The 22,414-nt window shown below is 53.1% G+C and overlaps 3 protein-coding genes across 5 annotated transcripts; 2 read left to right on the top strand and 1 right to left on the bottom strand.

The window, feature by feature from the left end:
* Positions 1-1,178: 1,178 nt before the first annotated feature.
* On the top strand, positions 1,179-5,786 carry IL27 (interleukin 27). Its single transcript, XM_004386620.2, has 5 exons — positions 1,179-1,209; positions 3,288-3,460; positions 3,543-3,641; positions 4,635-4,793; positions 5,384-5,786. Exons 1-5 carry the CDS (start codon positions 1,179-1,181, stop codon positions 5,633-5,635), a joined length of 714 nt encoding a protein of 237 aa, XP_004386677.1. The 3' UTR covers positions 5,636-5,786.
* Positions 5,787-5,790: 4 nt separating this feature from the next.
* APOBR (apolipoprotein B receptor) lies at positions 5,791-10,534 on the bottom strand. 2 transcript variants are annotated; one of them, XM_023741015.1, is made up of 4 exons: positions 10,423-10,534; positions 7,113-10,091; positions 6,764-7,029; positions 5,791-6,675 (listed from the first exon to the last, which is right to left on the bottom strand). In XM_023741015.1, the coding sequence occupies exons 1-4, from the start codon at positions 10,477-10,479 to the stop codon at positions 6,606-6,608; spliced, it is 3,372 nt and encodes a 1,123-aa protein (XP_023596783.1). In that variant the 5' UTR covers positions 10,480-10,534; the 3' UTR covers positions 5,791-6,605. The 2 variants fall into 2 exon arrangements, with proteins under 2 accessions (XP_023596783.1, XP_023596784.1); XM_023741016.1 differs by having other exon boundaries at positions 6,596-6,675; positions 6,754-7,029.
* Positions 10,535-10,869: 335 nt separating this feature from the next.
* CLN3 (CLN3 lysosomal/endosomal transmembrane protein, battenin) lies at positions 10,870-22,168 on the top strand. 2 transcript variants are annotated; one of them, XM_004386616.2, is made up of 18 exons: positions 10,870-10,947; positions 11,826-11,894; positions 12,375-12,553; positions 12,739-12,861; positions 13,015-13,093; positions 14,475-14,571; positions 15,353-15,424; positions 15,826-15,905; positions 16,044-16,129; positions 16,597-16,669; positions 16,748-16,891; positions 17,720-17,832; positions 18,506-18,552; positions 18,632-18,700; positions 18,795-18,850; positions 18,973-19,066; positions 21,403-21,543; positions 21,643-22,167. In XM_004386616.2, the coding sequence occupies exons 4-18, from the start codon at positions 12,816-12,818 to the stop codon at positions 21,760-21,762; spliced, it is 1,317 nt and encodes a 438-aa protein (XP_004386673.1). In that variant the 5' UTR covers positions 10,870-10,947; positions 11,826-11,894; positions 12,375-12,553; positions 12,739-12,815; the 3' UTR covers positions 21,763-22,167. The 2 variants fall into 2 exon arrangements, with proteins under 2 accessions (XP_004386673.1, XP_023596785.1); XM_023741017.1 differs by lacking the exons at positions 10,870-10,947; positions 11,826-11,894; positions 12,375-12,553; positions 12,739-12,861; positions 13,015-13,093 and adding an exon at positions 13,600-14,395 and having other exon boundaries at positions 21,643-22,168.
* The last annotated feature ends 246 nt before the right edge of the window (positions 22,169-22,414 follow it).

Raw genomic sequence — 22,414 nt, 5'->3', positions numbered from 1 at the left:
GGAGTTCTGTAGTTTATGCAGCCCAACCCTAACAGGGGTATCTACAGATCAGAAGCTTAGATCATTGGCTCTGGGAGGTTACTCTGCGTCTGGACTGATCCTTGATCCTGACCTCACAAAACCCAAATCTAGCCACAGGCTGAGCACTGACCCTGGTCATTGACTGAGCTCTTATCCCAGCCCAAACTTGAGGCCTGACCCAGGACACAGCCTGTCAGAATCTTGGCCACAGACAAAGTCCTGTCCCTAATCTGGACTGAGCTCTAAGCCCAACCCTGACTCACCACAGCTGAGCTCCCAGGTCATTGATAGCGCTGACCCCAAACAGACAGAGCCGAGACGTTGGTCCCAGATTAAACTCTAAACCCAGGCCTAGACCAAACCCTGAGCCTGTTTACAGACTGAGCTCTAACCCTAGGTCTGACGGTGGTTAAAGACTGAACCCAGACCTCAGCCCTAGACGGAGCCCAGACCCCGGTCCCAGACAAAGCTCTAATCCTAGCCCCAGACATGGCCTTGGACCTGGTCTCATCCAGCCCTGACCCTAATTACAGCCTGCTCTCTAATCCCAGCCGTGATACCACCGGACCGAGCCTTCACTCTGTCCAGGCTGAGACACTGCCCACCCCACACAAAGCCCCATCCCAGCATTCTACTGAACCCTTTCTTCCCTTGCACCCCCTTCCCCTTGCCATCTGGTGAACCAGAAGAGAGTAAGAAAGACTCAAAACCCACAGTCCCCTTTGGTGGTCAGTCTCCTTACCTGGTCATCCACCTTTTGAAGGAACATTGCCTGGTGATGGCCCTAGGTTGATGGCGACAGAGCAGAGAGGCAAGGCAGGGTTCGAGTCTTTGGGACCTACCAGTGAATAGAGCTGGGGCGGCTCAGCTCACTCAAGAGCAGGGAAATGAGGTGAGGGCTGGAGCTGGGAGCTTAGCAAGGGGTCAGGAATTTGGATTGTCCAAAACCCTAGCTTCCCGCTACCCCCCATCACCCCTCCCACCTCCTCTGGGAAGTGAAATTATATTTCCCCATTTTAGCAAGGGGTGGTGAGGAGGGAAGACTGAGTAAATGCAAAGCTGAAAGTACAAGCAGACGGAAAGTGAAACCGGGCACAGCCCCCAGTATAAGACTCTCCCACCCAGGAGATGGCTGGCCAAAGAGGCTGGGCCCCAACATGGGCCAGATGACAGGAGACCTTGGCTGGCGTGAGTTTGAGGCCAGGGCTGGGGGCAGAGGGGCGGGCTTGTGTGAGACTGGGCAAAGGATGGGAGAGCATGGCTGGGGTGGATGGGGGTCAACAGCCAGGGGCAAGACTGAGGATACAGCTGGCTGGAGGAGGGGAAGCCTCAGCTGGCATGAATGAGGTGGGGTGCCTGGGGCAGAGGGGTGGGTGGTTTGGCCAGGGCTGGGCAGAGGATGGGACAATTTGGCCGGCAGGAATGGGGTGGGGGGATAGGCAGTTTAACCAGAACTGGGCAGATGAATGAAGAGTTTGGTTGGAGTGAATGAGCAGGGGCCAGGCAGTTTGTCTGAGACTGAGAATTGGGGCTGGCTAGAGGAAGAACAACAGGATGACTTGGCATGAGTGAGGGGCTGCGGCCAAGGAATCAGCAGCCTGACTGTGTCAGGGGTCTTAAGTTCAAAGCTTGGAAGAAGGTCCAGACTGCAGTTGGTGACTGAAGGACTCAGGGGCTGGAGCCAGAGCTTGGGCAGAGGAGCCAGTGGCAGAGCCAGGTAGAGGCCAAGAGTTAGAATATAGAGACAGAGCCTTCAAGGGCCAGGGCCAAGGATTCGGAATTGGCTGTTGTGCAAAGGTAGGGAGAAGCTTTCGGAATTGGCTGTTATGCAAAGGCAGGGAGAAGTTAGGGGAAGAGCCTGGGGGCTCCAGAGCTCAGGCAGGAAGGGAGGGACAATAAGTGGCTGGTGGCACAACTCAGTTCTCAGTGGGCAACATCCACCCAGGACTGGGAACACTCACTCTGTCTCCTCCAAAGAATTAGGAAGAACCCTACTCTGCTTTGAGTCTCTAGGATGCCAGAGGGTCAAAGTGGCCCCCAAACCTGGGAACCTGAATTCCAGAGACCTTAGGCGTTGGCCACTACCTATAGAAGTTCATGGGGAAGTAGAAGTCCATAGAAGCTCCCCTTAACCTTCATCGAGAGGACATTTCAAGAAGCAGAGCCCAGGGGCTGGGGGACAAGAATGGAAGGGGAAGAGGCATGGAGACAAGGGAGAGCAGGGATGACTTAGGGGTCAGTTTTGGTTTGTGTTTCGAGGAGAATTGTGTAACTCCAGCAATTACTGGATTTCCTTTCCCTGTGGGAGAAACTGCTGATCATAGCCCTCTTCCCAGAGCTCCCACCCCAGTGCCTCTCTTGCCTCTGTCCAAGAAACTAAGGGCAGGAATCACCCTCAGAAACCAGCCATCCGGCTACCCCATTTTACAGATGGGAGCCTGACTTGCTCAAGGGAAGAACCAGGATGAGAAACAGAGGTTCTGCGTCGCATTCTAGGCCCTACTCCCCATCTTGGCAGTCCCTTCCCCTCCTGTTCCCACAGTGTAGGTGAGGGTCTGGTTTGCCCCAGGCAGGCCTCACTGCAGAGTGACCCACCTGCTTTGGTGGAGACTAGCCCAACCTGTCCTTTTGACTTCCTGGGACAGAACCTCTGGCATTGCCAGCCCATCCCTGGGGCCCTAGTTGCCAGTTCAGGCCATTAGAGCCACCTGGCTGAGCCCAAGGAATCCTTGGCAGAACAGAATGTGCCCACTCCAGGGGCAGGTGGCTGCCTCCTCTGAGGTCCCAGGGGGAAACATACAGGCTTGGACAGATATAGAATTCAGTCCCAGCCCTCCACCTTCTGGCTATATCACCTTGGGCAAGTCAACCTACTAAGCCTCACTTTCCTCATCTGCAAAATGGGGAGAATAATAGCATCCAGGTTGCCACATACGGTTATGCAGGCTGTTTACTGAAAAAGACATTTGGCCAAGGGAGTTAGCGGGGGTCAAAATCCAGCCTGCGATCTGCTTGCAAAGGTAGGTACTCTGTGCAGTGCTATGTCTGCCTGGGGGCAGGGGTGCCTTCCTTCCATTCATACAGAGATGCCATACAGCACCTGATACCGCATGCTGGGCTCTCATTATTGGTTTTGAGGAGTCAGTGAGATGATGCCTGTGAAAGTGCCTGCACAGAGCTGGCATAACGCATGCTCAGAAAAGGTGCCTTGCCTTCCTTCTCCTGAGTCTCCCCTCATCTTGCCTACCCTCTCCACATCTCTCCAGGGCTCACCCTGTTGCTACTCTTTTTGCTCCTGGCCCGCGCTGGTGTCTGGGGATTTCCAAGACCCCCAGGGAGACCCCCACTGAGCCTGCAGGAGCTGCAGAGGGAGTTCACTGTCAGCCTACGTCTGGCCAGGAAGCTGCTCTCTGAGGTCCAGGGCCTGGCCCATCGCTTTGTGAGTTCCTTAATGCAGCCAGCTCCGGGGATGGGCAGGCCCCAAACCTCCTCTGGCCTGACTAACAGACCTTGCCCCACAGGCTGAACATCACCTGCTTGGAGTGAACCTGGACCTTCTGCCCCTGGGAGAGCAGCTCCCCAATGTTTCCCTGACCTTCCAGGCCTGGCGCCACCTCTCTGTGAGTGAGGGCTGATGGGGTGTGGGAGGGGAGCTGCCAATGAGGCTGGGACTGATGAGGATGGGGTAAAGTTGGGAATCGAATTGAAGATGGATTTGGGGATAAATCTGGGGATAGATTCTGGATGAGATTGAGTATGTCATTGGATACAAAGAAACTAGAATAGGATGTGATAAAGCAATGAGGTTAGGGAGAGGGTGAGAGTGACACTGGGCATGGGAGGAGGTGCTGATGGGAATGGAATGGGATTGGGAATAGAGATTAGTAGGAGAAGGGATGAGTTGGTGTTAGGAATAAGAATAGGATGGGTTAGGGATGGGAAGAAGATTGGAGATGAGGGTAAAAATTAGGTGGGGAATGGAGAAGGGATGGGGATTGCTTGTGTGGTTGGGACCGGAATGAGATTTGGAACGGGGTTGGAGACGGGATGGAAAGACGGTGAGAATGAAGCTAGACATATGAAGGAGTGATGGAGTTGGGATTAGGGATGAGAATGAGGATGGGAAAGAGGTTGGAGGCAAGATGAAAACAAGGTGAGAGGTTGGAGATGGGATGGGATGGTGGAGATAGGAATGGAATGGGATTGGGGACAGAGTTGAAAAGAGGGTGAAAACGAAGCTGGAGATGGGAATTGAATGGAGTTGCAAATAGAAAGTGCCATGGGAATGGATACGGGGCTGGGATTAGAGACAAGTCTGGGGTGGGGCTGAAAATGAGGTTGGGAATAGAGATGAGATAGAAATCAAAGACAGTAGAGATGGGACTAGGGATTGGAATGGTGATAAACATAGGAAAGAATGGGGATAGAGATGGGGTTCGGGATGAGAATAGATATGGGGATAGGATAGTGTTGGGGTTTGGGATGGGAACAGGGATGGAACGGGGGTTAAAGATGAGGATGGAAATGGGGCCCAGATAGTGATGGGTTTGGCTCTGAAGTGTGTCATCGTGGGCCTGAGGGCCTTTCTTGATCCCTGCCCTTACTTTTCATAGGACCCAGAACGACTCTGCTTCCTCTCCATGATGCTTCGCCCCTTCCATGCCCCGCTGGGAGGGCTGGGGAACCAGAGGGGCTGGACCAGCTCAGAGAGGATGCAGCTACGGGCCATGAGGCTAGATCTCCGGGATCTGCAGCGACATCTTCACTTCCAGGTAGAGTGCCCACTCACCCTTCTCAACCCCAGAGTCCAACACACAAAATTCAGGCTCATTGGCTCCCTTTTTAAAACATCTCCTGCTCACAGTTTAGGCAAGTCTAGAGGGAAACACTCCATCAGCAGGTCCTACAGCCAAGTTGGTTTCCTCTCCCTCTCTTCCTCTGACATCACCCGGCTCCTCCTTAATATTTCAAAGGGAAATCGGAATTTTACCCTTAATCAAAGGAGAATAGAAAATGCAAGTAGAATTAAAACCAGCCACGTCATCTCTCTGCCTGTTTCTGATCCTGAGACAACCTTTAAGAGCAGAAAGGAACTTCCTGAGCCCCAGATCCACAAGACCATCCTGGAGGAGTGACTCAGCCCCATGAGTATCATCTTGGTCCATTACTTACCTTTTCTTGACCAAAAAGTTGGGCAGAACACATGAGATGACATAATAAAAGATGTGAAGTAGGGGTTGTCCAGGGAAAGGGTGACCCTGTAGTAACTGATGTCATTATGAACTATTAAGTAGAAAAAAGGAACAAGGATTCCCTTAGGTTCTCAGCCTGGTCATTCTCTGACCCATGGCTCTCCTCACAGGTGCTGGCTGCAGGATTCAACTTCCCTGAGGAGGAGGAGAATGAGGAGGGGAAGGGGCTACTCCCGGGGCCTCTGGGCAGCCCCTCACAGATGTCAGCCCAGGCATCTTGGCCCCAGCTCCTCTACAGCTACCAGTTGCTGCACTCCTTGGAGCTTGTCTTGTCTCGGACCATACGGGACTTGCTGCTGCTCTCCCAGGCTGAGAACCCAGCCCAGGCCTTGGGGTTTCCGATACCTGGCTCCCAGCCCTGACAGAGTGACCTCATCGCCTCCCCTCATCCTCACCCTTTGGGACTGGAGTCTCAACCAAGAGGGCAGCCTCCAGCTCACTTGCCTTAGACAAGGCAGGGTTCCACCAGCTCCAGCCCCAGCCCCTACCCAGTAACTTAAAGCCCCTCCAATCCTTGACAGATATTTATTTCTTGGATATTTATTTATTGTTCAGGGAGAGGATGGTTTATTTATTGTTTCAGGGCCTGCTGGTCCTCCTCGGGCTGGGCCACTGTGCTGGGTGCCTAATAAAGCACTCTTGCTCCTCTCTGTTGTCTCAATTTCTTTTCAGGGAAGGGCCCCAAAGGGCAAGAAGACCTGGAATGGAGTCTATAGCCTCTGGCTACCCTGGACCCTTCTCTGCGTCTAAATTTTTGGGGTCCCCCATTCTGGCCTCCTCAGCTGGTGGTTGCCATAATAACCAGCAGGATTCTGAGGCTGAGCTACCATTTTGGAAGCCCAAGGCAACTGGTCTGCTATCCACCAACCTTTGATTCCAATTGGTGTCCTCAGACCCTCCAAAACCCCTTCCCCTTGGGCTGGCTCCATCTCCGGAGGCTTGTTACACCTACACAGCTCTGTGGGGGCGTGGGGGGCCAGAGGGGGAGTCAGAGAGGAGAGGGCTGTGGGGATAATTGTCCCTGTCTCTTCCAAGTCTTTTCAAACTCCAGACAGCTGAGACAGGCTGTGGAGGTAATTCAGGGCAGGAACTGTGAGAGACGGTCCCAGTGGGGTGGGTGGGCCACCAGCCTGCACTGGAAAATCAGACTCTGTAAGTTCGTTGTCCTTAGGGACATCTGGTTTTCTTGGCTCCATGAACAACACACCAAGAAACTGAGGCCCAGAGGGTGGAAAGGATGTGTCTAAGTTGCAGAGGGAGCTGAGGGGAGCGGGGCCCACCTGGGCCTTCTGATAGCACTCAGGGCCTGGCTCTCAGGATCTCGGGTCCCAGTCACTGGGGCTTCGGCTGGCCCAGTCGTGCTTGCAGTTCCTGCATCATGCCGGAGTGTGCAAGGCCAAACCTGGAGGTGGAAGACAGGCCCATGGGAGCCGGTCCCGAGGTCCACAGCCTCCTCCCCATCCCAGTCCGGTCACCTTACCCTTGCCTACCCGTGTCCCAGGGGCCTTCTCCTGGCTGGCACCGGGGTCCCCTCAGGCCTTGGAGGGCTTGATTCCGGGGGCTCCACTGACTGGAGAAGTCTCTGCTGGGGGGCTGACAGCTCTGCTTCAGGTGCCGGGCTGGAGGGCTCCTCTTGCGGCCCAGATGGAGGGGTGCGACGGAAAGAGGGCTGGGAGCGGCGCTGTGAGGAACTGCGGGAGAGGAGTGCACGGCTCCGTGGGATGGAGACATCCAGGCGGGACCCAGGGAGCAAGGCCTGCAAGGAAGGGGACAGAGTATTGTGGGGCTGGCTTCAAGACTCTGCTTTGTCTGGTCCTGGACCCTGCCCAGAGTCCCCACCTTGCTCCAGCTGCTGTGAGCATGCCCTCTGGTACTTTCTGTGGTCTCTGCAGCCTCTGCCTCCCCTTGCATCTCAGGCTCAGCCTTTGAAGGGTCTTGGGTTGTTGGCTGCTCCTTCTGGCCCTTGACATCTTCCAGGCCTTCTGGATCAGACTTCTTAATGTCATTGACCTTCTCAGCTTCCCCGGCCTCCTCAGCTTCCCCAGCCTCCTCAGCCTCCTGGGCCTCCTCGGCTTCCCCAGCCTCCTCAGCTTCCCCAGCTTCCCCAGTCTCCTCAGCTTCCCTGGCCTCCTCAGCCTCCTTGTCTTCCCCAGCCTTCCCAGGCTCCTCAGCTTCCCTGACCTCCTCAGCTTTCCCAGCTTCCTTGGCTTCCCTGGCCTCCTTGGCTTTCCTGGCTTCCTTGGCTTCCCCGGCCTCCTCAGCCTCTGGCCTCTGGCCTCCAGCCACCTCAACATCCTCCAAATCAAGGGGCCTGTGTGCCTCTCCCTCAGGGTGGTTGTCCCCATGCTGCCCTTCACTGTCTGCCCCCTGCTCCATCGCTTTCCACTCCCCAGCCTCTGTTCCCTCCACTGTCTGCTCTCTTGGTAGCCCCTCAGCCTCCCCCATGGTCATCGTCCCCTCTGTTCTTGCCACCTGGGAGCCTGAGGTAAATTGATCTATCCTCCAGCTTCCTCCTGCCACTGCAGATTCCCCAGCCTCGGTCTGGTCTCCCTCAGAATCTCCCTCCATGGCCTCAAAAGCCTCTGCCTGGCCACCTCTGCCCGTCACCCCCTCCTCTGCAGAGTCCTCCAGGCTGAACTGCCCACCTCTGTTCTCTCCCTCTGTGGCCTCCCCATGCTGGGCCTCAGGCAGCTCCCCACCTCCCCCAGCCTCCTCTCTCTCCTCTGAGTCCCAGATTCTCTTAAACTCCCTCTCCCAGGCATCCCCAGCCTCCCCTTCTGGCCCTTCTTCCACCTTGGCCTCCTTTACATCCAGGGCTGCCTTATCCTCCACAATCTTGGTAGCCAAAGAACTTCTGGTCTGCATGTCCTTGCTTTCCTGGTGGCTCAGAGCCACCTCCTCCAGCCTCCAGCCTCTTCTGGGTGCTCTGTCTGCTCCCTGTGGTACTGCAACTTCTACCTCCCCATCCTCAGCTTCTCTGGCTTCTGAATCTTCCAGTGACTGGCCTGCCCCTGCTCCTGCCCCACAGCCCCCACCTGGCTCCTGGTTCTCTGCTTCCAGGGCCTCTTCCTCCTCTGTCCCACAACCAGTGTCCTTTGCTTTCTTCCGCTCCACTTCTGCCTCCAGGATCTCGAGTAGTTCAGACTCTGGGCCTCTTTCTGCCTCAGCCTCCAGAGCCTGGCCTCCTGCAGCCTCCTCTTCCACCTCCTCGGCTTCTGCTTTCTCCTGGATATTTCCTCTCTCCACATCCCTTCTCCTCTCATTTCCCCAGGCTTCAGCCTCAGAGACTTGGACATCAGGCTGTATATACTCTAAGTACCTGGAATCCCCTTCCAGGTTCCTTTCTGTTTCCTCTTTGCCTAGGGCTAGAGCTCTCCAGAGATTTTCTTTAGCCCCCTGTCCTCCCTCAGGTTTCTTTGTTGGAGACGGGGCCCCTCCCATCAGCTCAGGTTCCTGGCCTTCAGTGATTTCACATTCAAGGCCTCCCCATTCCACCCTCAGTGCTTCTTGGCCTCTCTGAGCCTCCTCCTCACTTCTCTGCCCCGTGAACACCTTCTCAGGTCTGGCCTCTGGGGTTGTCTCCAAGTCAGCATCACCTTCAGCCCCTTTTGCCTCTTTGTCCTGGGGCAGCTGGGCCTCTGTGGCCCAGCCACTCCCTTTTTCCTCCTTGGCCTCCTCTGCCTGTACCATCTCCTCCAGCCTGGCCTGATCAACCCTGATCTCTGAATCTTGCTTTCCCTCATCCTCTTTCCTGCCTTGGTCAGCCTGGCCCTCAAAGCCCTCCCCTACCTCCTCCTCTGACCCTAGGCTTCCTGCAGCCTCCCTCTCTGCTGCCTGATCCCCAGCCCCTTCTTCCACTCCCTCAGTCCCCAGGGCCGGGGTCTGTTTAGGGAAAAGGCTCTCTTTAGAGTCTCTCTTCTCATCCACCTCCTTCTCCCAGTCTTCCTTGGAGGCCTCATTTAGAACCCAGACACTCTCAGTATCCTCTGGGGTCCTTTTTCCTGGGACCGCCCCATATTCTGTCTCCCTGATTACTGGATGGTCAGCCTCTTCCCTGCTTGAGGTCGCCTCTGCCCCTATCCTCCATGTCTCCTGTGCCCCTGTGATTTGGCCACCCCTCACCACTACCACAACCTCTTCTTTCCTCCCAGCCCCTCTGGCCTCAGGCCCCTGGGTCTCCTCTGCAACTGTCTCTTTGTCTACCTGCTCTGTCTCCTTGCCATCCCTAGCTGCATTTTGCCAGCCAACGCCAGCCTTCCCCTCAGGCTCACCAGGCCAGGTCCGTTCTGACTCCGCCCCTTCGGCCACCCCTGGCTCTCTTGCCCTGACCTCTTCCTCCTCCTCCTCCTGTTCCCAAGTTCTCAGTGTCTCCCCTCTGTTCACTTCCTGCTCATCAGGCTCCTGCCTCTCCTGGGCTTGGCTGCTCCAGTCTTGGCCAGCCACAGACCCTGCCTCAGACTTCTTCCTGGCCTCTGAGGGGGCATTTGGCTCCTGGCACCTGGCAGCCTTGGCTGCCTCCCAGGCCTCAGTGTCCTGTCTGTCTGCTTGGGACCCACAGGAGCTGCCTTCTCTCCAATCCCAGGTCTGTTCTGTAGCTAAGCTTCCCTCCTGGTGTCTTCCAGCCTCTGCAGGCCCTCCATTCCCCTCTCTTCGGCTGCCTCCAAGGCCCTTCAGGGCCTCCTGAGCTTCCTCCTCCGCAGCCCTCTTTGGCCTTTCTGCACTCATGTCCGCTAGTTCCTTGGTTGCCTGAGCCTCTCTCCCCCCTGCAGTGGGGACCTCATCTCCCACGAGGTAGGAGACAAAGTTGCTGAAGGAGTCCTAGAAGAAAAGGGAGAAGGGGAAAGGGTATTAAGGGGAGGCCCAGCCCTCTCCCGAGGGGCCCTGGGCCCAGAGAAGTCCAGGAAAATGGAGAGGGGTTCTGGGATCTGGAAGGAGAGGGAAAACAGAATCTGCAGAGGGAAGAAGAAAAGGCCTAGGTATGTGGATGTGTTTGTGGAGGTGGGGGGATTATATCCAGTAAAAACTGGGCTAGGAGGCTGCCTGATCTGGGGAAGGAATCTCCAGTCTAGGGAGAGAATCAAAGGGGGAGGGAAAGTGTAGGTCCCAGGGAGCAGAGTGAAAGTCTCTGGCATCTCTTTTCCCCTCTCACCAGTGCCCCCATCAAGGCCTGATGCAGCCCAGGGAGGTGTAGCCGGAGGAAGTCCATCCTGTCTGTCTCTGTTCAGAAAGCTGACAATGACCGTCCCCACACACCAAGACAAGTCAGTCTTTCCTGGGGCGCAAGACACTTCCTCTTCCCCTGCCTCTCCCTGACACATCCCCTCCCCTGGTTCTGCCTCCCTTCCTCCCCAGTGTCCACAGTAGACTCTACCCTAGGCTGGGAAATGGGCGTGCATCACACAGGGAACTCAGGTGCACATTTGGAGGTAAACGGCACGGGGTGGGAGGGTGGGGGAGGCCAGAAAGAGAAAAATGGGAGCAGAAGAATCTCAGAATTGGGGGTGGGGGAGGGGGCATGTGGCAACTGCACTCAAGCGACTCAGGTCTTGTATTTACACCTCAGCTATTTCCGCCTCCCCCCTAAGCCACAGCCACTCTGAGAGGAAGCTGGGGTTTGTGGTTCCCGTTTTGCCTGGTGACAAGGAGTGGGAGTGAGGAGGGGGATCTGAGGCTGGTAAGAACGCTGGCTGGCTTCTCATTTGGGGGGTCATTAATGCATCCCTAAAGGTGAAAAAGGGGTTGGATGGGTGGCTCCATCTGTGGTCATTCTTGCAAAAAAGAATTTGGCTAAACTTTGTATTGTGCTTATTTGTGCCTAACTCCCACTCTCCTGTGAGTTTCTTGAGAGCAGGGACCATGTATGAAACTACTGAACTTTTAGAAACTTGCGTAAGTAGTAACCCATTGCTGTAGAGTCGATTCTGACTCATACCGACCCTATAGGATGAAGTAGAACTGCCCATAAGATTTTTAAGGAGTGGCTGATGATTCCAACTGCGGACCTTGTGGTTAGCAGCCGAGCTCTTAACCACTGTGCATGAGAAGTAGGAGCCCATTTTTCATTGAATGAGCTAGAAAGCACACCAAAGGGGGCACATTTCATAGAGCTGGTAGAGGTGGACACAGGCTGCTGCTGGCAGCCCACAGCAGAGATCTGCAGGGGAGGGACCCCATGAAAAGAATTCAGGAGGCTGCCTTGGCAGCCATCTAGAGGAAAGTTAAGTAAGAGAATCACTCCATATTTGAGAATATGTTGTGATCCACCCTCCCACCGCCCCCTACCCCCGCCGCCAGCCCCACTTTGTTCTTTTGTGAAATTAGCAGAATTGGATAAGATTACAGAATCTGAACATTAGACCTTAGAATCATCTGGTCTAGGTACCCCTGAAGCAGGCAGGAATCCCGCAGCAGCCTTCACAATGGCTCCCTGCTGCTAGAGCTTTCTTATTGCTGAAAGGCTTTCTAAGGTCACCTTAAGAGCCTTGTATGATCGTCAGTAACCTTCCTTTTTTGTACCTCCGTTTTCTTATTTGTGATATTCTTTGATTCTAGAGTCATTTGGAAAAGAGGGTCTCTTAACGCCTTGGATACCACCAATAGATAATTTATCACATCCCTTAGGTGAGCGTTATCTTTATTTTCGGTTTCTAAAACGATTTGTTTCCACCACGCGGCTGCCAGTTAGTCGTACTGTCCACAGTCGCTCAACAATGGGCTCAAACATAATGACGATTGTGAGGCACAGGACTGGGCAGCGTTTCCTTCTGTTGTACATAGGGTCGCTATGATTTGGAACCGACTCAACGGCACCTAACAAGAACAATAACAACAATACGATTTGTAAGGGCAACAGATAGGAAGAAAAAAGAATGATCTGAAGCTGGCCATCTTTGTTCTTGGCCAGAAACAGTCTTCTCTGAAATTAGTAGGCAGGTGACCATATTTGTTTCTGGCAAGTGAGGGCCAGGGGAGAGCACATGAAGCTGCCCACAGCCATGACTAGTGCTGGCAGGATTCCGTCACGGCCCCGGCCGCCGCTAACCTTACGTCATAGCTCTTCTTGCTGACCCTACCCGCTCCAAATGAAAATCTGTGTTCCAGAGTTCTCCCGGCTCCTCCCCTTCTCATGCCCCGAAGCTGGGGAAAGCCTAAATTAGTGAAGACGCTGGTAGGACGCGGAAGTGGCGAAGACCTCTGAGCACGTCATGGGATCCGCTGGTGCTGTCACGTGACCGCCAAACTGCTGCTCCTTGCTGCGGAACGCTCAGCTGCTCTTAAAGGTACAGGCCGCGGGGCTCCAAGCTTTAGAGGGGGCAGAGGTGGAGTCCGACGGGTGAGGCGTGGTAGGCGGGAAGGGGCGCGAGTTGGAGTCCAGGCTGTGCGGGATGGATCGTCCGGCGCGAGTGCACCGGAGCAGTCGGAGCTGGGACCGGCAATGGGGCGTTGATCTTCTTATCTGTCACAGACTCCTGTCCTCCCGGTCGGCGCCAACCCTGAGCTCTCGCTGACCTTGGCCCCTTTGGGGGACTCGAACTTGATGCCATGGCTTGCTGCGCGGGCTCTTGGCGGCGCCTTTCGGATTCCGAGGGTGAGTATTCTGGCCCGCCCTCACGGTAGTGACAACCTCTGCCCCGCGACCTACCTGACGGACTTAGAAGCTGGCTGGGCCCCAGGGAGACACCCTGTGGGGCCGTCGTGCACTTGCGAGTGGGGTCGGGGTCATGCTCTTCTCTCCCTCTAGGGGAGGAGATCGCCCCCAAACGCCGGTCCCCTCTGTTGGACCGTCAGGGCGCCTTTTGGAAGAACGCGATGGGCTTCTGGTGAGTGGTCTCAGGAGTTCAGCAGAAGTGAAAATGGGGCGGGAGGAGGAAAGGGACGGGAAGAAAGGGGGAAAAAAGGGTTGAGCTTCGAAAAAGGAACGGAATCCACAAATATTTATTGAACTATCTGTTTCGCCCGGAGACTGCATGTAGATTTCCCAAAGTTCACTCATTTGTTTACTTAACCATCTTCACGTTTTGGCCAGATCCTCATACCAGATGTAGGATTATTTACTTCATGTTTTTCCTCCAACCAATTCACCCTTCAAAAATTTTAAATACACTTATTTTTAAGAAGTCTTGAAATCACTACTCTAAATGGGAAGCCAATACTTTACTAATGCACGTTTAAATAAATACCAAACCCAAACCCGTTGCCGTCGAGTGGATTCCGACTCATAGTGACCCTATAGGACAGAGTAGAACAGCCGCATAGAGTTTCCAAGGAGCATCTGGTGGATTCAGACTGCCAACGTTTTGGTTAGCAGCCATAGCACTTAACCACTATGTCACCAGGGTTTCTTTTAAATAAATACATCACGACTGAACTTTTTTTTTTAAAACATGTTTTTTAAAGGTCATCCATCTAACTCCAAAAATCATTTAAGTACTGCCCCTTGGGAAATACTTCTAGCATTAACCTAAACATCAAGGACTTTGGTGGCAGATTGGGTTGGAAGTAATTGGACCCGTTCCCATGTGAGAATTTGTAAGAGTCGGTTAACTTCTCTGAGCCTCAACTTCCTTAATAGTAAAATGGGAAGAATAGTAGTACTACTTTATAGACCTTGAAAATGACGTTTATGAAATCCCTGGCCCTGTGCCCAGTTTTCTTCCCATCACTAAGCACATACAGCTCTGGGAGATGAGATTAAGCAAACAAAATCCTTCATGGATCATAAAGGGTTTCTGTGTTATCTTGTTTTGATCCTCACATAGCACTGTCAGGTAGCCAGGAGAGGAATGTGTATCCTTTTACACATGAGTAGACTGAGACCACTCAAGTAGGAAGTACAGACTTGGGACCTGAACGTATTTCTCTGAGCTTCAAGCCTTGGAATCTTTCTGCTGCACCACAGTGCATCAGAGGCAGTGGTCAGTGGACGAGAAATGCCCCAGGACTGAATCATAGAGGGAACTCAGAGGATCGAGTGACCAAGGAAAGCTTCCTGGGACAGATCTCAGAGCTTGGATCTGAACACACGTCTGTAATCCTAAGGCCCATGTTTCTAACCCCAACACTGAATGGAGATGGGATCTGGTGATGTGGGGTGAAAAAGAGGGAGCTGATTGAAGGCACAGGTAAGGGGGAGGTTTGGTGCTAGGGCTATGATAGACTGTACCCCTGAAAGGAGATTAAAGTCTGTCCTGCTCACTCCAGGCTCCTGGGCCTTTGCAACAACTTTTCTTATGTGGTGATGCTCAGTGCTGCCCATGACATCCTCAGACACCAGAGGGCGCCTGGGAACCAGAGCCATGTAAGTGTTCCCCTGTCTACTACCACCACCATGTTTGGCCCGTAGGAGAAGATGATGGACTCACCCTGGGGCAAAGACCCCCTTGAAAAACTCAAAATAGGGTGACCAAGAAGTAGGGCAAGGGGGCTAATGTTCTCATACCCCTAGACCCTCGGGGCAGGCAGAGATCACAGTGTGGGGTTTGCAAACTGAAATGTTGGCTGGGTGGGACTATGGTCTATGGCTGGGTTTTGCAACCACGGCACTATTGACATTTTGGGCTGGATCTCTGTAGTGGGGGGCTGTCCTGTGCATTGTAAGATGCAGCATCCCTGGCTGCTACCCACCAGATGCCAGTAGTCACCCTCACCCCCTAGTTGTGACAACCAAGAATATCTCTAGACATTCATTGCCAAATGTTCCCTGAAGAGTAGAGTCGCCCCTGGTTAGGAACTGCTGGTCTGTGGTGAACTGGAAGGCACATGCCCCATCGAAGGGGAGCAGCCACCACCTTGCAGGTCCAAGATCAGATTCTGGAAATTCAGATTTTTATATGAGAGCTCCTGAATGTATTGCCAAACAAAGTCCATTTGCAGGGCCATCTTTGGCCTGTGGGCCATTGGTTTGAGACTTCTGTGGATCCCCTTTCTCCATTGTACAGACAGAAAAACTGAGGTCTTAAGAAGCTAGTGCTGACCCAAGGCCACTCTTCAAGTCAGAGCAGAGCTGGGACTGCAGCCAGGTCCTGTTGGTGTACCCTCTTGCCTCCCTGGGTAATGAAGATTTTCTTGTCTTCCATCAGGTGGACCCAGGCCCAATACCTATCCCCCACAATGGCTCATCTCGTTTTGACTGCAACTCGGTCTCCACAGCTGTGAGTGCCATCTGGTCCTCCCCTGACCCAGGCCCTCTACTTCTATAGACCTCACTCCCAACTGCTCGGCACCATGTGGGAACTGCCATGATTAGGATAATTAAAACAAGTATTTATTGAGCCCTTTTTGCATACAGCATGTATTCATTTAATACACACAACACTCCTGTGGGCCAGGCACTGTCATCATCCCCATTCTCCAGATGAGGAAACCAAAGCTCAGAGAGTGTAAATGCCTTGAAACATAACAAAGGTGTGGCAGAGCTGGGGCTTTAACCCAGATCTGTCCAACTCCAGAGCCTGTTTTTGTAGCAGGTCCGATTGGCTGGTTCCTTTCTTTCCTTGGTTGGGAGGAATGTTCCTGGAAAGGCCTGGAATCTCACTCTGTTCTCCTGTCCCAGGCGGTGCTCCTGGCAGACATCCTCCCCACCCTCCTCATCAAATTGCTAGCTCCGTTTGGCCTTCATTTGCTGCCGTACAGGTCTGAGCAGGGGTGCGGGAGAAGGGCAGGTGGGATCTGAGCGTGGGAGGCCAGGAGGGTGAAGAAGGTGGCAGCAGGGCTGGGGCACTGGGAGCAGAGGTCCACCCTTCCTCATTCCCTCACCCCTCTCACTCGCAGCCCTCGGGTTCTCGTCAGTGGAGTTTGTGCTGCTGGAAGCTTCATCCTCGTTGCTTTTTCTCATTCCGTGGGGACCAGCCTGGGTGGTGAGTGTCAGGTTCTGTGTCGGCTGTGGGGCGCGGAGGAACCTTAGGAGAGCATTTGGGGGGAAACTCCCTAACTTCCCAGAGGAAAAGATTATTTTTATAACCTTCAGAAGGGCTATTTCCTGGTAGGTTGTCATGAGTAGCAGATGGGAGATGAGGACAACTCGGAGGGGTGGGTGGTGGTGGAAATGGAAGGAAATGGAGGGGTTGGATAGAGACTGAGATGAGAAGAGTTGCCACAACTCTGTGCTGTGGGTGGAAGAGACATGAAGGGTTTGATCACTGGGAGTCTGGAGGCACTGTTCCCCTAGAGAGGAGATGTGGAGGAGGTGGTTGGCTCCATTGCAGGTCTGGAGCCCAGCCTGTCTCCCGAGCTGAGCAGAGAAGGCTGTGGTCAAACACCTTAGGGGACTGGGGCAGTCAGAGCCAGGCTAGGTGTGGCCACCTTTGTGCTTGCCCTCCCTCAGGTGTGGTCTTGGCCAGCATCTCGTCAGGCCTAGGGGAGATCACCTTCCTCTCGCTCACCTCCTTCTACCCCAGGTAAGTGAGCAGAGTGAGGTGGGAGGATGCTGGCTGCTGACCTGGATCCTTCTGAGTGCCCCTGTGTTCTCTCCCCAGGGCTGTGATATCCTGGTGGTCCTCGGGGACTGGAGGAGCAGGGCTGCTGGGGGCATTGTCCTACCTGGGCCTCACCCAGGCTGGCCTGTCCCCACAGCACACCCTGCTGTCCATGCTGGGTATCCCCGCCCTCCTGCTGGTCAGGTGAGCTGCTCTGGGCTGGGAGGAAGGTGGAGAGGGTCACGATCCCAGTCTTCAGATACCTGCAGCCTTGCTATGAGGGCATGTGGGTTCTGGACTCTGATAAGCCTCATTTTGATTTCTGATGTTGCTTGTTAGCTGTGTGGCATTGGGCAAGTTACTTTACCTCTCTGACCCTTAGTTTCCTCATTTCTCAAATGATAACAGTTGTCCTTAGTTCTCTGTGAGGCGATGCGTGTGAAGCATCCAGCACAGTGTGGTTCCCAAGATGATTTGAGGTGGGACAAGGGTGGACTTTATGAATTCTGTGTGTATTTTCACGTGTGTTAGACTGTGGCTTCACAGGTTATTGCTTAGGGCAAGGCCGTATTGAAAAAGTGAGTTGATTTAAAGTAAAATATTAAGGAAAAAAATGTTACATACAGGAGCAATGTGGATGTGGCAATTACCATGAAGGCAAAACATAGTAAGTACAACTTGGGAAATCCTGGCCTAGCAGAGTGAGCACATGGTACAAGTAGCTAGAATAATCAGTAGAATAATAATTACAAGAAAACGGAGCTGACTCACCTGTTGTGAGCCAGGAGTTACAGGGAGGGCTAACAGGTAAAAGCAACAAGGAAACAAATTTCAGCTCCAAAGAAGGAAGGATTTGTCCACAACTGGTGCTCTCTCATACAGGATAGGGTGTTTGAGAGATAGTGAGCTCTCTGTTTTCAGAAGTGTACAATCGGGGAGCTGCCCTGGGAAGGCGGGGACTAGATGGCCTCTGAGAGCCTTTGCAGCCCGACAGAGGCTCTTTGACCCTGTCTTCATTCTCCTCACTCTTAGCTATTTCCTGTTGCTCACGTCCCCGGCACCCCAGGATCCTGGAGGGGAAGAAGACACAGAGACAGCAGCTCGGCAGCCCTTGATGAGCAGTGAGGCCCCAGAATCAAAACCAGGTAGAAGACCCAGGAGTCCCAGGCCCTCAGCTAGGTCACTCTGGGTTTCAGTCTTTTCTTCTCTACAGTGGGCAGTCGGGGGGGACAGGGCAGGTGGGCTGGCTGTGGGAAGAGCCAGGTGCATTCATCTCTTCCACACGTACTCACTGAGCACGTACTACGTGCCAGGCAGTCTAAGCACTGGGGATACGGTGGTGACAAAGATAAGGAAATGAGGCAGATTCACAAACACATCAACGAATCAGAAGGAGTTATTTTCCCATACTGATGAGTGATTGAAGAACATAAAGCAGTGACGTGATGGAAAATGACAATTGAGGAAGAAATGGAGAGGGGTTCTAATTAGAGAAAGTAGTCAGTTAAGGCCTTTTTGAGGAGATAACATTTGGGCTGAAACTGGAACGACAAGGAGTCAGCCTCTGGACATCTGGCTGAAAAGGTTCCAGCCAGAGGGAACAGCAGATGCTAAGGCCCTGAGGTAGGAATGAGCTTGGCTGTTCAAGAATCAGAAAGAAGGGGCCAGTGTGGCTCTCTCGGGCGCACAGATGTACAGCTGTCGAGGGCTGTCCAGATGTCATGAGGTCTCACCTGGTTTATGTTCGCTCACTGGCACCCCTTTGCTTAACCCTCGATGTGCCAACCTCACCTGCCCTTCGCTTCCTATTCCCTGCAGACTCCGGCTCCAGCCTCTCCCTTCAGGAAAGGTGGACAGTGTTCAAGGTATGCATGGTGGCTGTGGTGTGTCCCCAGTGGGCGGTGGCCGTCTCCCAGCCTTCCCCTTATGTCTTCTGACTCCCAGAGCCTGCTGCCACACATCATCCCCTTGGTCCTGGTTTACTTTGCCGAGTATTTCATCAATCAGGGACTGGTGAGAGAGGGGTGCTGGGAGAGGGAGGGAAGTAGTAATTGGAATGGGAACCTACACGGCTCTGTTCCTCTTCCTCATCTGGTCTTTGCTACAGTTTGAGCTCCTCTTCTTCCGGAACATGTCCCTGAGTCATGCTGAGCAGTACCGCTGGTGAGAGGGGTGAGGGTGGGTGGCAGGACAGATGTTGGGCTGGGAGGGCCCCTTGATAATGCGCTGCCCTGCTGGTAGGCAACAGGAGGAGGCTCCTCCTACTCCCTGCCCCACTACCTCAGGTACCAGATGCTGTACCAGGCCGGTGTCTTTGCCTCCCGCTCTTCTCTTCGCTGCTGTCGCATCCGCTACACATGGATTCTGGCCCTGCTGCAGGTACTGAGCCCCTGCCCTCACTCCCGTCCCGCCTTGGACCCCAGCTTCCTCAGACCCTGCTGCCTCCCTTCTTCCCTCCCTCCCTCAGCAGGAAGTGTTTATTGCACATGGTCATGTTCTAAGCACTGGAAACAGGAGCCAGCAGGGCTCCTTGTAAAATGGGTGGCCTCAGGAGCCAGACAAACCCCAATGCAAATCTCAGCTTCTGAATTTAGTAGCTGTGTGACTTAGGGCAGCTCTCTGAACCTCTCTGAGCCTAAGTTTCCTCATCTATAGATTAGAGGTGGCCAACATCTACATCTCAGGGTAGATTATAGAGATGAGAAAAATGAAAGAGTAAGATTTTGGGTTGTGTTTTAAATCAGTTAGGAACATGTATTTAATGTTTATTTGTACAAGCCAGGTGCGAAGAGGCCGGCTTTCAAATGTTTCCAACTATGAGAAAATGTATAATTCTTTTATTTTAAATGGTTAATTATAATGGAATTGATGATGAGGTCATGGGTTATCTCGAGGCTGGTGAGCAAATTCAACTACTCATGGCAAACAGTAGTCCACAGTTTTAAGTCAGCAAACAATTCCCTACAATAGTCTTGAACAGATGTCCTTTCACAAAGCCAGCATTCATTGTTTCAGGGTTACAACCTATACCCCCTAAAGGTGACTATTAAAATAAACCTTTAACTATTACAGGAAGGTCCTTTGCCCTTTTTAAATAAACTGAAGGACTCGATTTTGCCATAACAAGATACAGAATAAGTATAACCCATTGCTGTCGAGTTGATTCCAACTCGTAGCAACCCTATAGGACAGAGTGGAACTACCCCATAGGGCTTCCGAGGAGTTGCTGGTGGATTCAAACTGCTGACCTTTTGGTTAGCAGCCATTGCTCTTAACCACTGCGCCACCAGGGCTCCAGAAAATAAGTATAGATTATGCTTAAATTTTAGGGCAACAGCATGTACGTCTTTTCTAACCTTCTTCCTTATTTATCCAGGAGGTAATGCCAGCCCAGGGCTTTGTACTCCCCAAAGCCCCAGATTGTTGTGGCAATAATTCTTGACTCAGGGTTCTTCCTAATGATGCCACTGAAACTTGTAGCTTATGGCTTTAGCTGTAATTTTAGCCAAGGCTGCTGCATAGAATTACGGGCTTATCGTCATTTATTTCCATTACAGAAAATGTCTAGCCTTATGCTACACATGGAAGTGTTTGTGGTGTTTCTCCAAGTGTGGGTCACCACCTGTGGCACTGGTATCACCAGGATTTCTTTTATTTTAATGCAGATCTCTGGGCCCACCTCAGGCTTACTGAGGGGGAGACCTGAGGGTGCATTTTTCACAAGCGTTAACAAGCTCCCCAGGTGACTAAAGGGTGTGAGCCCCTTGGTGGTGGCCTGTGTGCCTCCGGAGAGGCAATGCAGTGTGCTCAGGGGGGTAGAGGGATATCTCTGAGGGACTGGGGCGCAGAGGAGGGGCCTAGATGCTTGGGGTGTGTTGGGGTGAGGTTTAGGGAGGTTTCCTGAAAGAGTTGGGAACACCTAAGCCAAGGTTTCTCAACCTCGCTACTAATGACCTTTGGGGTGGATCATTCTTTGTTGGGGGCTGTCCTGCGCAATGTAGCACGTTTAGCAACATCGCTAGCCTCAGCCACTAGATGGCAGTACCACCCTACCTCCCTAGTTGTGATAACCAAGAATGTTGCTAGAACCAAACGAAACCCTTGCCCTCAAGTCAATTCCAACTCATAGCGACCCTACAGGACAGAGTAGAACTGCCCCGTAGGGTTTCCGAGGAGCGGCTGGTGGATTTGAACTGCTGACCTTTTGGTTAGCTGCTGGAGCTCTCAAGAATGTCACCAGACGTTGCCAAATGTCCCCTGGGCGGCAGAATTGCCCCAGTAGGGAACCACAGACCTAATGGTAGGCTCGTTTGGTAAAATGGGAGAAAACTGTCTTCAGGGAGCCCTTGGGAGGAGGAAATAGGATCACAGGAGTTGTGAGTGGTCCTGATCAAAGCTGAGATATGAAAGGTGATCCCAAGTGATGGAAGGTGGAATATCACTCCAGGCTGTGGGAGTGACAAGCAAAGGCAAGGTGGGGCGCGGGGGAGGCCCGGGTATAAGTTGTAGGAGGATGGGCTAGGGAGAAGGCCTGCTTGGGTCAGATCCCAGGCTCTGGTAGACCAGGCTGGATGTTGGGGTTTCATCTGAGCCTGTCGCCCCTCTCCCTCACCAGTATCCTCCCAGAACCTGGGGCCACTGGCTGGGATACCCAGCCTCCTTCCCTGCCTCCATCTGATCCCAGGTTCAACCTTCCCCTCTGCCTTTGCCCACAGTGTTTCAACCTGGGCTTCCTGATGGCAGACGTGTGGTTCAGCTTCCTGCCAAGCATCTATCTCATCTTTCTGATCATTCTGTATGAGGGGCTCCTGGGAGGTGCAGCCTACGTGAACACCTTCCACAACATTGCCCTGGAGGTCAGTGCCAGCTAGGCTAGGGCTGTGGGGGCCTTTCTGGGGAAGTCTGGGGCAGGGGTCTCAGGACCAAAGCCTGACCCCTGCTCTCTTCCTCCCCAGACCAGTGATGAGCACCGGGAATTTGCCATGGCAACTGCCTGTATCTCCGACACTTTGGGAATCTCCTTATCAGGGGCCCTGGCCTTGCCTCTGCATGACTTCCTCTGCCACCTCTCCTGATGCCCCAGCTCCTTGGGACATCAGACGTACTGACTCGTGGGTGGGTGGGCAGGTTGGACACCCAGGCCCACACCCCAGAGCCCATCCATGAATCCTGCTCCGGGACTTCCCTGCAGGGCTGGGATGTAGAGAAATACTAAGGCCTTCTTCTTCCGAGAGTATGGGGCAGCTGAGGGCCGCCATTTCCTCTCACCCCCAAGCTGGTCTCGGGGAGTTTCTTGTTGGCATTATGTTCTCTGAATAAATGCCTATTTTGTCAGTTTACTTTCTTGTGTCATTTTCTCTCTGAAAAGAAAATTTTGTTATTACGGTAATTCAAACCCATTTTGGAATATATTGTTGTTGTTAGCTGCCATCCAGTCAGTTCTGACTCAGAGACCCCATGTACAACAGAATGAAACACTGTGCAGTCCTGTGCCATCCTCGCAATCAATGCTGTGTTTGAGCCTGTAGGTGCAGCTGCTGTGTCAATGCATTTTGTAAGGTCTTCCTCTTTTTCAATGATCCTCTACTTTACCGAGCATTATGTCCTTATCAAGGGACTGCTCCCTCCTGATAACATGTCCGAAGTACGTGAGACAGAGTCTCACCCGCCATACTCACTTCTAAGGAGCATTCTGACTGTACTTCTTCCAAGACAGATTTGTTCCTT

The sequence above is a fragment of the Trichechus manatus genome, unplaced genomic scaffold, assembly GCF_000243295.1.
Source record: "Trichechus manatus latirostris isolate Lorelei unplaced genomic scaffold, TriManLat1.0 scaffold00170, whole genome shotgun sequence".
Taxonomy (NCBI): Eukaryota; Metazoa; Chordata; class Mammalia; order Sirenia; family Trichechidae; genus Trichechus; species Trichechus manatus.
The sequence above is the reverse complement of the archived record's forward strand: the minus strand, read 5'-3'. Positions and strand labels throughout refer to the sequence as shown.

Coding starts and splice junctions, on each gene's coding strand:
- IL27 (XM_004386620.2), top strand. CDS start 1,179: ATGGGCCAGATGACAGGAGACCTTGGCTGGC. Junction 1,210..3,287: donor GACAGGAGACCTTGGCTGGC/GTGAGTTTGAGG, acceptor ACATCTCTCCAG/GGCTCACCCTGTTGCTACTC. Junction 4,794..5,383: donor AGCGACATCTTCACTTCCAG/GTAGAGTGCCCA, acceptor CTCTCCTCACAG/GTGCTGGCTGCAGGATTCAA.
- APOBR (XM_023741015.1), bottom strand. CDS start 10,479: ATGGACTTCCTCCGGCTACACCTCCCTGGGCTGCATCAGGCCTTGATG. Junction 10,092..10,422: donor AGGCCTTGATGGGGGCACTG/GTGAGAGGGGAA, acceptor CTTTTCTTCTAG/GACTCCTTCAGCAACTTTGT. Junction 7,030..7,112: donor CTCACAGCAGCTGGAGCAAG/GTGGGGACTCTG, acceptor CCTTCCTTGCAG/GCCTTGCTCCCTGGGTCCCG.
- CLN3 (XM_004386616.2), top strand. CDS start 12,816: ATGGCTTGCTGCGCGGGCTCTTGGCGGCGCCTTTCGGATTCCGAGG. Junction 12,862..13,014: donor GCGCCTTTCGGATTCCGAGG/GTGAGTATTCTG, acceptor CTCTCCCTCTAG/GGGAGGAGATCGCCCCCAAA. Junction 13,094..14,474: donor AAGAACGCGATGGGCTTCTG/GTGAGTGGTCTC, acceptor TGCTCACTCCAG/GCTCCTGGGCCTTTGCAACA.